This window comes from Falco biarmicus, chromosome 10 (assembly GCF_023638135.1).
Source record: "Falco biarmicus isolate bFalBia1 chromosome 10, bFalBia1.pri, whole genome shotgun sequence".
Taxonomy (NCBI): Eukaryota; Metazoa; Chordata; class Aves; order Falconiformes; family Falconidae; genus Falco; species Falco biarmicus.
Genome location: NC_079297.1, coordinates 26,426,257 through 26,441,682, shown reverse-complemented (window position 1 = coordinate 26,441,682; position 15,426 = coordinate 26,426,257). Strand labels below are relative to the sequence as shown.

Sequence of the window (15,426 nt, the reverse complement as noted above, 5' to 3'; positions counted from 1 at the left end):
ATCGGATATGTTGTTTTACAGCACACTCTGCCCTTTTGTACCTTACACTGTTCTGCTGCACTGCACCTGCTCTGCCCTGATGCTTGCTACAGTACAGAAGGGTTAAACAGTGAGCCTGGGTCAGACAGCTGGGACCCTGGTCAAATCCAATGGGTTCAGACAGAAAAATCTGTGTGTGTAGATAGATATATATTTATATCATATAGTCATGTTTCTCATCTGACTGTTCTCAAAAGAGACACACGTGTTACTGCACAACCTGTCCATTAAAGTCTATTCAACAGACCACCAATTCTTAGTCAAGCATACTGCCGTGACATCCCTAACGCAACGCCACTTCATTTCACAACAGGGCAGCAGAGGTGACAGCAGAGCATCACAAAGGGCAGAGATGCACAACACAGCATCTGTCCTGCCTGTGCCGGGAGCATCAACATGGGAGGCAGGATGGCAAGAGGGAGGAGGAGAATCATCCCTGTGCACTGAACTGTTAACACACAACCCTGGGCACGGGCAGGACCTCGCTCACCTGTTTTCAGCTGGAAGTGGTATGCAGGAAGGGGCTTCCATGGCAAGGCCAGGGCTACCACGGACTGGAGATGTGGTACGTGCTGCTTTATGTCTGCTGTGGCGTTGCTAATGCCATATGCAAGAAGCCTTTCAATCACAGCAGCGGGCATAAAAACCAGTCTCCCCCGTGTAACGTAGTAACCAACTGTTAAGTTACTTGATTGCTCCAGGACTTCGACCTAAAACACAAAAGGACATGATTTTTTTTTTTCCCCTCCAGTTCAACCACTATTTGATAGGACTTCTCATCCTGAACATGCCCCTCTTGCAGGGTTTTTTATGCTGTAATTTCCTATAAACCTTACAGGAACAGTTAGTGTCAGACCAGACACATGGTATTAGCAGAATTGCTCAGAGCTTTGGACCCGATCCATGCAGCGCGTGCTCCAAACTGAAACGTTGCAGTCTTGCTACGACAGCTCACACACCCCTAATTTAGGCTGGGGCTTCATTCATGTATAGATACTGGGACATTTTACTTATGAATATACTAACTTAGGAGTAAACTCATAACAGCCTTGGACTCAGCACAAACTCCTGCCTAAGTGTCCGGGAACCTGCATTGCAGAGCAGAGTGCTCCAGCAACCCACCTCAGTCTGTTCTTACACGCAGCTATGCAGAGGTTCATGCAATTCAGCTGCAAAGTGATGAACACTTCACCCTCGTTTATTTTCAATAAAATGTGTTTTCTCCCTGCTCAGGAATTTTGTCCCTGTGGAATTGCACTTGTCAGGTACTGGGTTTTCAAACCAGTGAGTGGACTGACAGTAATGACACCCCCTTTACCAGCCCTGCTCTTGCAGTTGATCCAGGCTGAGCTCAGCAGCGCTTGGCTGACTGTGAACCGGAGTCATTCCCGAGCTGCAGGGGGAGGAAGAAAGTGTTGTTGTCATAGTCGTTTCGGGGAACATACCAAAAATAAGTTTGCATTTCTCTCTTCGATTTTATCAGGTAAAGTGGTAAAAGCTTTGGAGCAGTCCTTATATTTTTAGACCCCCGGAGTGGGTGCCACCTGTGCCTGCTTTCTATAGGAAAAGCTTGGCGCTCCCCTCCAAGAGGCTTCCTGCATCCAGAACCACCCCTGAAGCTGCAGCCCGCTGGGATTCTCTTGGTGGGAGAGCTGTGTCCGTGAGATCACGCAGGTGAGCCCAGCACGCTTACCTGAGCGCTGACGTTTTGGTTGAAAGCTTGTCTCAGCACTTGGTTGAGTCCTTTTCTCACGCTCTCCTTGAAGGAATTGCTGATCAGCATCCTCCTGGTGTTCAGAAACAGAACTGTGGAACAACAAAAGCCATGTGTTGGCTGGAGACATTACCATGCCACTGTTTGCTGGTTTTAATTGTTTTATGTTGGGCTAGCTGGGTGGAGATAAAGCAGCTAGAATCTGCAGCAGCTCCAAAGGCAGCAAGAACTGCAGCGGCTCAGCAGCGGGCCCAGTTCCCTGTTCATCCCATGGCAATAGCCTGTTGGTTTCAGAGTCGAACAAATGCAATTTCTTTAGCAACAACAAGGCTTTGCCACGCTGTCTTTCCAAGCAAGGTACGAGGCCACTCAATTGCCTGCAGACAGACCAGTGCCGCTCAGGGGACTGAGTTGGTGCCACACAGGCATGACTACGTAAAGGACGTGCACTTCATACCTTCACGGCCAGAGCTAAACAAAGAAATGTGTTACTCCACTGCTACATTTATTTTCCTTTTAGGAAGTGTCTGTAACAGTGTCTTTATTAACGTTGTCACCAGCCTTTTCTTTTTCTCTTATAATTTGCAGAAAGGGTTTTATAGTTGCGCTTAAGTACTTTCTATCATATACTGTATATAAGCTACTTCTATCTTTAGAAACAGGCGTTGTACTCATCATGCTACTGATGTAGATATTCAGCAGCTACTAAAGATACATTAGGTCCAAAAGCTGCTTAGTTCAATGTCCCCAGTATCATTCAGGTCTACACAAGGTCATAAACTCTTTTTTTGTAGCTGTTCTTTGCTGCAATCTCCAAGAGAGACACATCTTCTGGTGGTGGGCTGTGCAACTGTAAGGTGGCCGCAGGAAGCCAGGGCAAGGAGCCTCTCCAGACCCCTCCCATTCAGAGCTCCTGCAGTAAGGAAAAGCTGTCTGTGAAACAACAGAGACAGAAGTGGTACTGTTCACATCGAGAGCTCAAAATCCTCCCATTCTGAAGTGCACAACTCTAATACTAAACATTATTTTCAAATGAAGCTTTATTGCTAGAATTAAGTATTCATATGTAAACGGGGCCAGAGACCGAGGCAGGTTACTGCACCATCTCCTCCAGCGGCACAGCCTCCTTACTGCAAAGCAGAGACCAAACCATCGTGTCACACAGGGATGTCCACCCACACAGGTGGCTCTGCTAGATCCCCGCCGTCACCCACCCAACTTCAGAGCACCTGATCTCACCCCTTCATTTGACACATCCACTGTACAACCCAAGCTAAAAATAAAGGCAGTGCCATCCCTATCTAGCAACCCCGCTTCTATCTGCATGGTTTGTAAGCGCAGCCGCCTCGTCCCCAGATAAACCACTAATGCCCCCATGCTCTCTGACACTGTGGTGTATTTCCCACTTGTCACCAGTTGCCCCAGGTAGACAAGCGAGGTCCTGTCAGCAAATTCAGTGGCCCCACATACCTGTTTTAACCATAAGGTTCCTGGAGAGCCGGCAATCCAGGGGTGGAGCTGCCGTCATGTTAGCGAAAGCGGCTGCTGCCGTGGTGTCGGGAGGAGCGGAGGTGTTTTCCACGGGAGTAGGGGGAAGCCTAGTTGTTTTCGCTGACGCTGTAATAGATGTCAAAGCTGCTGTAATTGTCAGTGGATAGGGGGTTGATGTTTTGGTGATTTCTGAGCTTGGGAACTTCTGGGTGTCAGTTACTGGTGTTTCTATCTGCCTTGGTACATGTGCTGTGGGTGCAAGCATGGAAGCTGTGACCGTGGTGCTTTTAGGGGTGATGAGCATAGCTGTCATGTCCACGTGTGAGGCAGTTGCGTTTCTTGTTGCAAAAGGAAAATCTGTGTGTGTCCCTACTGAGCTTGGGTCCGATGTCAATTTGGTGGCAGTGTTATTTTTTGTTAGTGTCAGTATCGGTGTGCTTAAAGCCATCACAGATGGCAAAGGTGTGTTTTCAGTGCCTAGAGAAAAGAAGGAAGAAGCTGGCACTGGTGAAGCTGGAGATGATTTTCTTGTTAGTGGTTTTGCTTCTGAAGTTCCTACTGTAGGTATTGCACCAGAAGATACTCCAGATAACACTGTAATGACAGAATGGGTAAAGTTGGTTGTTGACAAAAAAGGAGAAGTTAGTTGTGTTGGTGATGCATGGACAGCAGTTATGATGACTGACTGCAGAGCACTGGTGGTAGGGGTTTGCAATGGGATGCCCTTGGTAGCTTTATTAGATATATTACTGGGAACTAGACTATGCCTTGTAGCACTCACGTTCCACTCCTCCACACTAAATGTAGCTGGATTTTTATCAGCCATAACCAAATAACCCGAGGATTCTAATTGGTTATCTGCAAATTCTGGCAAATTGCCAGAACCGATGTCTTCTTCTGTAATAAAGCTATGCAGGGAAGTTGAGCTAGGAGGCTTGGTGGCAGGAGAGGGGGACTCGGGTGGCAGTACGCTGTGGATGGCACTGCTTTCATTGCTGGCCGGAAGAACCAAGTTGTCAGCGAGCTGAAAAGCCAGTGTTGGTGGTGTGCCTACTTTAATGACAAAGTCCTTAATCTTTCCAGCATCAGTTTGTGATTCTAGAGAGCTAGGGAAAGCACCTGTATCATTAACAGAAAGCACATGTAAATGGAGAGGTGCTTCATAGCGGATACTGATGTGAACATCCCCAACAGCGAAGACATTAGCCATGTTTTCAGATGTGCTCCCATGGTTTTTTTGCAGGGGGTCAAGTACCAAAGTGGTAGCAAGGGATGAATACCGAATGGGAGATGTTTTCAGTGCAAATGCACCTACATCAGATTCTAGAAAACTATTCAACTCTGTTCCATCAAAGGGTGGATTCAAAACGTTTTGCCTAGAGTTTGCAGATATATAGTTTGCTGAAGGAGTGGAGAAGGGTGGCTGCTTATCTGTATTAACTTTCTTTTGCAGACTTGAAACTACTGAGTATGGTGCATGGTGCTCAGTTTCCAATGGAGAATTACTTGGAGGAACTTCTCTTATTGCTGTTTTGACTGAAGATTTTACTGAAGGAACACTAACGCCAGCTGAAGACAGCAGTGCTGTATTAGTCCATGTAGAAGCCAAAGTTGTGACTTCAGGAGAGCTGACAGGACCTAATTTGCTTTTTGAATCAGCATTTGAAATCCCAGAAAAGCTGGAGCTGTGGCTGTCCATTACTGTTGTCATGGAAACAAGTGATGGCAGCGTACCCCACACTGAAGGCAAGAGCGAGGTGAGCGGCTTTCTATGAACAGAATGTAATGTCTGGTTAGAGGTAGAATGATTTAAAGCTCTTGGAGGTGAATATTGTGCATGTGTAGTCACAACAGTGGGTGCCCTCACATTCCTGTCTTCATTTGCAGTTACATCTGGACTTTCTGCACCTTCAGGTGGAAGATATGCAGTCACTGCAGCTAGATCAGAACTAGTCCTGGCTGTTTCCAAAACAGTGCCTGGTATCTTTGATTCTTTGGGGAGTTTACTGGTTTGGATATCAGGAGAAACTTTTGAAAGCTGAGATCCATAACGCAGAACACTATTAGCGTTAAAGTTCACAGACATCTTTGCTGTCACCCCTCTTGTGAAAGGCTGTTGAGCTGTTCTTGCAATGGGAAAGCCATCCAAAGTTGGGACAGTACGTGCAGAAGCAGTTGGCAGCTGCATGCCATTTGTCTGATGAGCTCCATCGGTCAGGTCTCCTGCAGAAGTCTGACTCAGAGCCACCACAGAGGGATGCAAGGAAACAGTCAAAGGGATTTGCACAGTATCCTTATCGGCTGCTGCTGCACTGGGACCATCTGCGTGTGCTGGCCTAGTAAGGGAGTCATTTGTCTCAGTTAGCAAGGCAGACCTTGTGCTTGTCAAAGAGGAGCGTGTTGTATTTCTAAAGAGAAAATCTGTTTTGCTTCTAAGTGCTCGTACTGGCAGCGCTGCACTACAAGCGTGCTTTGCATCTGGACCAAGTGATTTTGCCAATGAAAGGGAAGATGTGCTCTCTGTCAAGCTGGAGACCTCAGCCAGGCTCTCAGAAGCTGATGACATGAAAGGTGCACTGGTAGAGCCTGTAGCGCAATTAGTCAGTGCTGTGGAAGACTGCAGATGACTCATTTGCATTATTAGATGTGGAGTACCCACAGGATGGAAGACTGATGTAGGAACCCCTGCTTTATCCTGAAAAACTGATGATGACAGAGGAGTGGTATCACTATTTCTGTCAGTCAACACTGCCTTAAATGGCTGACTGTTTGGTTTTACTCCAGTAGAAGATGCATTATACATACTGTCATTAGGAAACCGTGACAGGCTTCTGGAAGTTACTGGCAGGGAAGACTGGTACATTTTTGACACAGGAATATCAGAGTGTACAGGCAAAGAAGAGGGCCTTTTTGAAGGAGATCCTTTTCCCACTGTTTCTGTGAAATGCACTGTTTTTGATCCAAACAGATTGAAAGGTGTGGTACCCATAAACAACTGGGGACCCTTTCTGTGATTCACCATACCGGAATGTACTACAGTGATCATACTTAGAGGACTATTTCTGCTTTCACTAACCTGCGAGCTGGCTGAATCTGTGTTGAAGAAACCTTCAGGATTTGCAGACAAAGGCACTTTGATGGGTAGTACAGCTGGTTTAGAAAATTTAATGGTATGAGGTGACTGAATTACCAATGAGGAGAATGATGGTGATGGAACAGCAGCAAACATGTCTGATCCTGATGTGCTTTCTTTTGAAATGGAGGGTGTTTCTAATGGTATTAGCTGAAATGGCACAGCTGTACTCAGATGTGATGGGGTAGTGGACAATGTGGCAAACATACCAAGTTGAGGCAAACCTGATATAGCAGCTGTTTCGTCTGCATCTTGAGATGATGACCTCAGAGGTGACTCAGCTGAAACTTCAGCGGGTTCCTGGGATGCACTGTTTCCACTGCCTTGATACAGGGTGGGTGACAGATGAGCTTGATCCAGAGTCCTCGTACGTGTGCCAGTCAGTGTTGTTTTTATCATCTGAAGCAAGTTTGCATTCTCCAAAGTCTGTCCCATAGAAATATCAGCTACAGAAGAAGTCTTAGTTTCTGTGGAAGGCCGTGTCGGTGATAGTATAGATCTCCAATTAGGAAAAGATCCTGTAGAAGGAGCAGCGCTGATATGCTGTTGCCTGATACCTGTGAAATAATAAATAAAATGAGTATATTCTTCCCCAGAAGGAAGAGGAGTTACTGTTGCAACAAATCACAACACAAAATGCATTATGTTTAGTAAAATCAGTGATTGTACTCAGAGGGCATAAAAATTCAGAGGCAGTTAAAAAAAAAAAAAAAAGCACAAAAACCAGTGAAAGGTACAACGTGATAGATTATAAATGCCCAAAGTTGTTTCATCTGACACAAGAATAAGGAAAGCTTCCTAGACCATACTATTTCAAAATACTGCTTTTAACTGGGATAGTTCAGCACACTAAAAAACACCTTCTCCAGCTTGGGACAATTCTTGAGGTTATCATTAGTCATCCCATGTCAAAATAATATGTGAGAAGATGGATTTAGAAGCAGCACAGGAAGAGTATACATTCTGACAACCAAGCTTCACTGACTTGGCATGCAGTCTGACATGGGAATAAAGTCAGCATTGGCTGGGTTCCTGTAGGATGCATCTGGAGGTGCTCATCTTGCCAGTTCTAATAATGTATGCAATTACAGACATAAAAGGGAGAAAATAAAACAGGGATGAACATGAGGAAAGGGGGGCAAGATCCAAACCAAATTAGGAAATTAAACTCCTTTTTTGATATGTGCAGATGTACAACACGTCATTTCAAACACCAGTTTACTCTACATTCAACACCATAATGTTCCTAGGCTTTATTTTCTCAAAATGATTACAGTTATTCTAAAATTGTAGCATGGGAAGTCTCATATTCTTACTAATTTAAAGATTAACAATCACTCAAGAGTAAAATTTAAGGGGGGTGGGGGGGTGGGGGCGTGTTACCCTCTGCTTCTCCCCTGCCCCCAAGACAATAGATCAAAACTCAGTACTGGCACTTGCTACTATGCCAAGTCGTATCCCTTTGCATAGATAAACAGAGGCACAATATGGAGCAAGTCCCTTCCCTCCAGCTGCGCTGCATCTGGATCAGACACAAAGGATGTCAAAAACTCCTCCATATCCTTACGAGTAACTTTGGGGTAACGGCATGGAAGATTAAGCAGGGGCAGACCTTGAGAGACATGGTTATAAAATGAGCTGGACATTAGTTCCAGCCACCAATGAACCCAAGGGTCAACAGAGCCAACAGCACCAGAGGGGATCAGCCCACGCGAAGAGGAGCCAGCAGCAGAACATCATACAGCACGAGAGAGGAAAATGGGTCACGCTGCACCTATTTAAAGCTAAGGTTCTTTCTTGCGATACCCTTGTGCTACACCACCCACCGTCCTTATGCACAGGCCAAAGCAAATGATTAGACTACTCCTTCAGGCTCCTGTGTGCATTCAACAGGAACGTGCTGGAATTACACTCAGCGTGGCATTTTCACTCTACAAAAAAAAACTCCACAAAACACCACAACACACATTCCCCCCCCAAAAAAACCAAGCAAACAAACCACAGATCTTCCTCTTTACCCCTGCATTCAAGAGCTTTATTAAGCCATGGTGAAGAATGGACATTGACATCTTTCCTCCACTGAAATGCAAGAATGAATATAGAATCCAGAAGCAAATTGGTTTAGGGGAGCTGCTCCAGGATGGGTAACAGAACAGAGCACTTCCCTCCTAGCAACCAAAAAAGTCCCCAGACCTTCCACTTAACACAGACTAACCTGCACACTAGCATTGTGGAGAAAAGCCACGGTAAGCACACACAGGGCTACCTACAGCAAGGAGAGATGAGCAGGTTAAGGGGAAGCCCAATCAGCTTTTATGAAGCTGCACCAGAAGATCAGCAGGCTGGACAGGAGGCTGCAGGGTCCACCAGGGAACCTGGCCCACCAGGAGATGTTTGCAGCACAGAAGTAACACTGTTGTGTTTGCGCCGTGGCTGGTGATCTGTCGCTGGAGGACCAGAGAACTAAATGACTGGTGTGGCCCTTCTCTGATATTCTACATGCTCCACCAGTTCTTTTAGGTTTCCATATGCTGGGAGGCACACTGTGATTTAGACTCTTCTGATGGCTTCCCCTTGCCTGTTACAGACAGGCAGCTTTTTAACAGACGGTAGGAAAGAAGGAGACATGTATTTTGCTTAACTAGAATGGATTCAAACATATGCTTGAAATTAAGAACTAGATGATGTGCTTTGCAAAGTTGGGCCTTAGGCAACCTGCAATTTAAATTTCTGTGAGGTCATCTCAGCTGATGAAGGTGTCGTTACCTGATCTGTGACACCTCGAACTGTCTCATTTCACCTCTAAACTGAAAGCCCACACTGAAAAGTGAATGCAAAGCCTTCACATGGGATTTCTTCTAGCACTTAGTGACATGAGTCCTAAAGGGGAATTAAACAAGTCAATGTTTTCCTGCTTTCTAAAATAGCAAAGTCTGTCAACATCAATCCGCACACAGTCTGCACCATTCCTCATGCATTTCTTCACACTTTGGTTTAACTAGAATAATTACAGGCAGAGAGACAATATAAACCTGAAAAAAAGCATTGAATTGATGTTACCACATTTTGACAAGAAGGAAATCTCAAACAATGTAAATAAGATAAAACAGTGAATAAAAACGTCCTCTAACCACTGCTTGATTCTAGTCCTTCAGTTCTTGTTTCTTCCATTCCACACCAACTGGTAATTTTTCCGTTTACATCTATTAGTGAAGTAAAGCTCTTGAGTTACTGCAGGTTTACAAAAACTACACAACATTTTGCAATCGATATACAATGCTGGCGTTCCACTGCAGCAAATTTTCTTTCATTCTACCTTAATAGAAAGACACTGAATATCAGTATCCATTTCAAACTTCTGCCATTAAATTCAACATCGTGCTAGTAACTGGATGCAGTGTCCAAAAGGCGAAGTTATCTTGCCAATACATGGAGTTTAAACTGAAGTACGTACTTCTTGCTTGAGAATTGGTAGGACCATATCAACAACTACAGATCCTTACCAAATACTGTGCAAACCAAGACTGTATTACGTGGAAAAAGGGTGGACACAGGGAAATATTTCACTTCTACATCTACTAACAGCTGAACACACTTGATGAAACAAGACAATGAACTCCAATCAACATGAAATTAGCAATGAGAACTCCACCCCATGTGTATTGTGCAGAGCCACTGCTTGTACATACCAGTAGCTCTTTGTCATGTCTCAGGATTACCTGTTTTCCTTTCATACTTCAGGCTATGGACTAATCGCCACCTTCAACAATCTCAAAACCCACTTAGCAGTAACCTAATTACAACTACCATTGATTAGGGATCTTTTTGTTTGCAATAATGAGGAATATTAATATGTTTCTCATCTCCAATATGCCACAGCAGGAAGTTAAAAATTGATCCAGTTGAGAGAATATCATAGCTTTATAACTTCTGAGAACTTCTGTGAACACCTGAAGGAGTAGCAGAGACCAGAGAGCACAGAGGTGATCAAAAGGAAGACCAACACCTCCCCTCACCCCCCCAATAAAGCAAAAGGGCTAGCGCATTAGCATAGGCACCCTGTGCCTGGGCAACAGTTGAAAGTGACGCACACATCTGAGTAACGTGTGACAGTAAAAAAGGATAATGAATATTGCACCTCTGGAGCAACAGGTCTCACTTACTGTCCAAATTCTGCCCTTGAGACACCACAGTTGCATGTTATTCTTCACACAGGTTTGATTATTTCTAGTGAGACAACTAGTCAGTAAGCAAATCTCCCCTGGAAATAAGTGGTGGCTAATGAGAACGCCTGTCTGTTTGCCATGCCCACAAGATCTGTATTTCATAGAATCACAGGAAGTCTCAAGTCGCAAGGGGCCCGTAAGAATCAAGTCCAAATCCCTGCTCCTCTCAGGACTCCCTAAAATAAATCATAGACTAAGAGCATCATCCAGATGCTCCTTGAACTCTGACAGGCTTGGTGCCACACCAACCACCTTCTCGGTGAAGACCCTTTCCTAACATCCAGTCTGAACATCCCCCGATGCAGCACCATCCCACTTCCTCCTGTCCTACCACTGGGCAGCACAGAGAGATGGGCATTATCCCCTCCGCTGCCCCCTGCCAGGAAGCTGCAGGCTGCAACGAGGTCACCTCTCAGCTTTCTCCAAGCTGGACAACCCAAGTGACCTCTGTCGCTCCTCCCAAGTCTTGCCCTTGAGGCCATTCACCACCTTTGCTGCCCTCCTCCGGACACGCTCCAACAGTCTCATGTCCTTCTTACATCGAGGTACTCCAAACTGCAGGCAGTACTCGAGCTGGGGCATATGAAATCAAATTGCGTATCTGTGCTGCTAGTATTTGAAACCACAATCCTGTTTGCCTTACACCACAGCAAGGCAAAGATCTACAACGAGCAATGCGAGTGTTCAGCAGATGCCACAGCCTGCACCCTCCCATCTGCCCTGCCCGCCCACTGGCAGGCAACCAGCAAGAGCAGCCGCTGCAGGGAAGCCCGTAGGATGCAAACAGCAAAGCTCCTCTCAGAATAGATAAGTATCTGTTTGTTAACATCCTCACAAAATTAATTTAGCTCCAACCAAATAAAATTAAAAAAGAAAATAATAAAAAAAAAGTGCCACAATTGGGATTCAAACATTTCCCTCCACAAAAAGGCTAAAAAAATCCTCTGAGAGCCTCAACAGAATAACAGCCCGCAGCTCTCCCGAAGGGAACAGTGACTATACAGAGCTTCCCTTGCTGTCACGGCAGCAGAGAAATATTGTTCTGCCACTTCTGAGCCATTAAGAAATACCAACTCAAAGGTATCTTCAACAACAGAATTTTTTTTGTCTTGACTTCCATTTCATTACTCACAGAGCATCCGGATTAGTAACATTTAAGAGTGAAGATGATAAAGAGGACATTAGGAAATTTTATTGTATGATTGACCAAGACATCTTCCCATTATACATCAGGTTTATGTCTCATCATAACCTTCAGTATATTGAAGGCAGGATTTTGATTTTCACATTAACTTGCTTTAATTATTAATTTCTGAGACAATATGACTGAAAATAATTCCCAACTGCTATTAACTATTGTAAAGGCCAAGTTTTAAGAATACAATCGTATCTATATAAGAGCAGCTGTGGCCCTCTAAAGCACAGCAGATATCCAAACATTGAATTACGTAAGCAATCTGGATTTTGTACAGGTTTAGATCAATAAGCCCCAAAGAAAAGCAATTCCCCAGTTAAAAAAAAAAAAAAAAAAAAAAGAAGATCAGACTGTCAGTTACTTACAAACATGTATAAAAATAACAATCTACTTACAACATAAGTACTGTTGGGAGAGGCCATTTACCACTTTATCCCAGTCTACCCAGTAACAGACAGCGCTATCCCAGGGCTGCATCACCAGTTAAAAACAATACCACTATTATATCAAAAAATGCATATTTATTTTTTTCCTTCTCACACGTATGAAGTTTCCTGATGATTATTGTTTTACTATGAAAGCCTGAGTGATCAAAGGTCAGATATGACTGATATGGGATACGATAGGGAAATAGAGAAAACCTCTGTTGCACCAGTGGGAAAAGGCATTACCTTACTCACAGGGTCATGCAATTTACTTCTGTTGAAAAATATTAAGCCTACACAGTGTGATGATAGCATCAACATACATGTTATATAAGCTACTTCAGAGTTTCCTAAAATTTTATACTTTTTTTGTTCCTTAAGAGTTTACAATTGGAAAAATGGCACAAGGACTGCAGATTTCATGGGTCAAAGGGTATGAAATACGCTACCAATGAAAGACAAATATTCAGCATTTACAAAAATACCTATGTAACATATCAAAATTTTGCTCTTTTTGACTGTGCAGAATGGCCAAACTTCATTGTGCCTTCATAATATCTGTTATTCCAGCCATACATCGACTACTACATCACTACCTACGCACCCCATACACCTCACTTTTGATACCATTCCACAAAGACACTTGTAGCTTAACTTCACACCTTTTGCATAACATTTAACCTGGGAGCGATTCATAGCCATGTCCAAAAGGCTACCTACAAACGCCCGTCCTGAGCCCTGGCTGACGCCCGTTTCTGCAGCCAGGGTGGGGTGGGTTAGCCCCCAGAGGAACCTGCCCAGCGGGATGGGGATCACCAGGCTCAGCCAACGCGCTGGAAGGAGCATCCAAATCCATGCACTTCCAGCAGCTGCCAACACTGCTACTGTGGCAAGAACGGATGGTGGAGAGGTGGAGAAAACTGCTTCCTTGGGATAGCACTAACTTTCTCAAAAGAGTGAAGGTAAATAAACCAGCAAAATAAATCCTGTTCTGTGACCTCCTTGATAGCAGTTTCTTTCTGGAAAAAGTTTACAGTAGTACCATAAGATGATTTTCACATTTTTTTGGGTTGTAACTTTTCCCAAATCACCTACTGACTTCCCAAACCTGAGCTGCTTGAACTGGAGGATTAAACCGCAGATCTCAGCAGCACCTGAGGCTGCTCACATCCTAGCCTCCATTTACCTCTAACAGTCACCAGATCCAAGAGCCAGTCATTAAAAACAAGCACCACTTCCCACCAAAAAAAGCCCTCTTCCCAATGATCTTAGAAACCGATATCTGAAAACTATTATTTATTTTTCCTCATACCACCAGAATTTGGTTTAAATGAAACAGTTTTCCGGGGAGAAAAATGGTATGAGGAGATAGCATATTGCACAGTTTCCTTCATAACAAAAAGTTTGGACTTTATAATAGGAATATGTTTGGACACAACTTTCAGTCATTTTGATTGCACAACCATATTTTTGCTCACTTGAAAATCAAAGCAGCAACCTCTTCTGTTCGGAACATTTGTGCACCCTCCCCTCTCTCACAGACAGGCTTCCCTTTGGGTACCAAAGGGACACACCAGCAGCAAAGCTTTGCATTGAGGGCAACCTTTTAGCTACAAAATGAAAATACGTGTTGCCATGAAAATGTACTTCTCTCCGTTGTCAGCATGCCCTGCCTTTGTTGTTTACCCAGCCCAAATGTAAGCTGGCAGGGAGTCAGGAGAGCAGAGCAGAGCCCAGCCTGCAAATGCTTCCTGGCTGTCATCAATCCTGCTTCAGGAACCGACAGGCTGGTGTGACTGGTACCAAGTGCCAGCCTTGCCTGGGGGTGAAACGTGTCTCCTTCGCCACACAGGCGGCTCTGCCGGGATGCTTTAATTGCGTCCAGCAAGTGGGGATGGAGGCGAAGAGCAATATAAGAGACAATAGATTAGCCAGGGTGAAATAGCATGCTCCTGTCAAGGAAACAATTCTGTCACCGGCAATTCCAGCTGCATCATCTGCACGTTGTATTCACAGAGCAGATGTTCAGCTGGATCATTAGGAAACGCAGGAAAGAAGAGTATGGCAGAGGAGGATTTTTGCACCACGCAGTGTCGCAGGATAATTACACATGATCATACAGAAACCCAAACGTGCTATGGGGGTTCTTGTCCTTGCTCCTGTTGTACCTGTACCTGTTACAATTTCTGCTAGAGTTTGAGTATTCACAGAATTTGATTGAATTAAATATGTACTTTTATATTATTTTACTTTTTATTGCTTATTTAGCACCGCTTTTGGGATCAATGCTGTTGCGAGCCTGACAGCCTGCTTTAGCATGCTGCTTATCTACTTCTCTGCAAACACACATTTATACAAACTCTTGTAGAGGAATTTTGTTTGTTGAGGGAAGTTTATATAGACACTGCTAGCATGAGAATAAATGATCTAATGAACTATGCAGCAAAAAATGTCAAGGTCATTTGGGAAAGTGCAATACCAAAGCTGCCAGTTCTCATGATTTTACCTTGAGTATTGCAATATTTGAGAAGCTCTTTTATAGGAAAAACAAAAAAACAACAACAAAAAAAGCCAAACCCAAAACACAACCAAATGAAAAAAACCCCATCACTTAAGTGAAACAGACTGTATTAGTATTTCAACTTTCATTCTTTACATAAAAATTCTGAATTCTTGTGACTGCGGGATAAAAGAAAACTAAAACATTTTAAACTCTCACGATTTTTAAGCAAATCATATTTTTAGGGGACTGACCTTCCCATCCCCACCCCCTGAGCCAGGACAGACTGTAAGGATGGTAAAAATTCTGAATAAGCATGAGAAGAGTTTTGGGGCCAAATTCTGATTTACTGAGATTATTTGGGTGTTAGGCAGCAAAGTACAGGAAACATGGACTCTGCTTAGTATTTTCGCTAGTACTTACAAGTCAACGATCACACAGCTTTCTTATTATATGCAATAAAAATGTATTTTACCAACTGCAAGATACTCAAACTCTGAAAGCTTTATTATGACTCCCCCTGCAAAATCAAATACAAAAGGAGACTGAAGAGAATTCCTGCTAAAAGCCATGTAGATTATTCTACCCCCAAAAAAATTACCATCTCTAGAACTTCTTTTTAAGAAACGATAGTGCTTTCAAAAGGTTGAACTGTGCACCAAATTGCATAATACAATATATTTTGACATGCTGTTTGGGTAAT

The 15,426-nt window shown here is 43.9% G+C and overlaps 1 protein-coding gene across 3 annotated transcripts in view; it reads right to left on the bottom strand.

The window, feature by feature from the left end:
* Nucleotides 1-15,426, bottom strand: part of KIAA1549L (KIAA1549 like) — a 137,224-nt gene that overhangs the window by 72,399 nt on the left and 49,399 nt on the right. For 2 of the 3 annotated variants that reach the window (XR_008824436.1, XM_056354998.1), the window contains exons 1-3: nt 3,224-6,272; nt 1,733-1,845; nt 530-749 (exon numbers count right to left, since the gene is read on the bottom strand). Coding sequence is in view for 2 of the 3 variants with exons in the window: in XM_056354998.1 (XP_056210973.1) it covers nt 530-749; nt 1,733-1,845; nt 3,224-6,266 (3,376 nt within the window). In the remaining variant the exon portion in view is untranslated. Of the gene's footprint in view, nt 1-529; nt 750-1,732; nt 1,846-3,223; nt 6,273-6,601; nt 6,935-15,426 lie in introns of those variants that run through there. The other variant, XM_056355000.1, reaches the window with a different exon arrangement.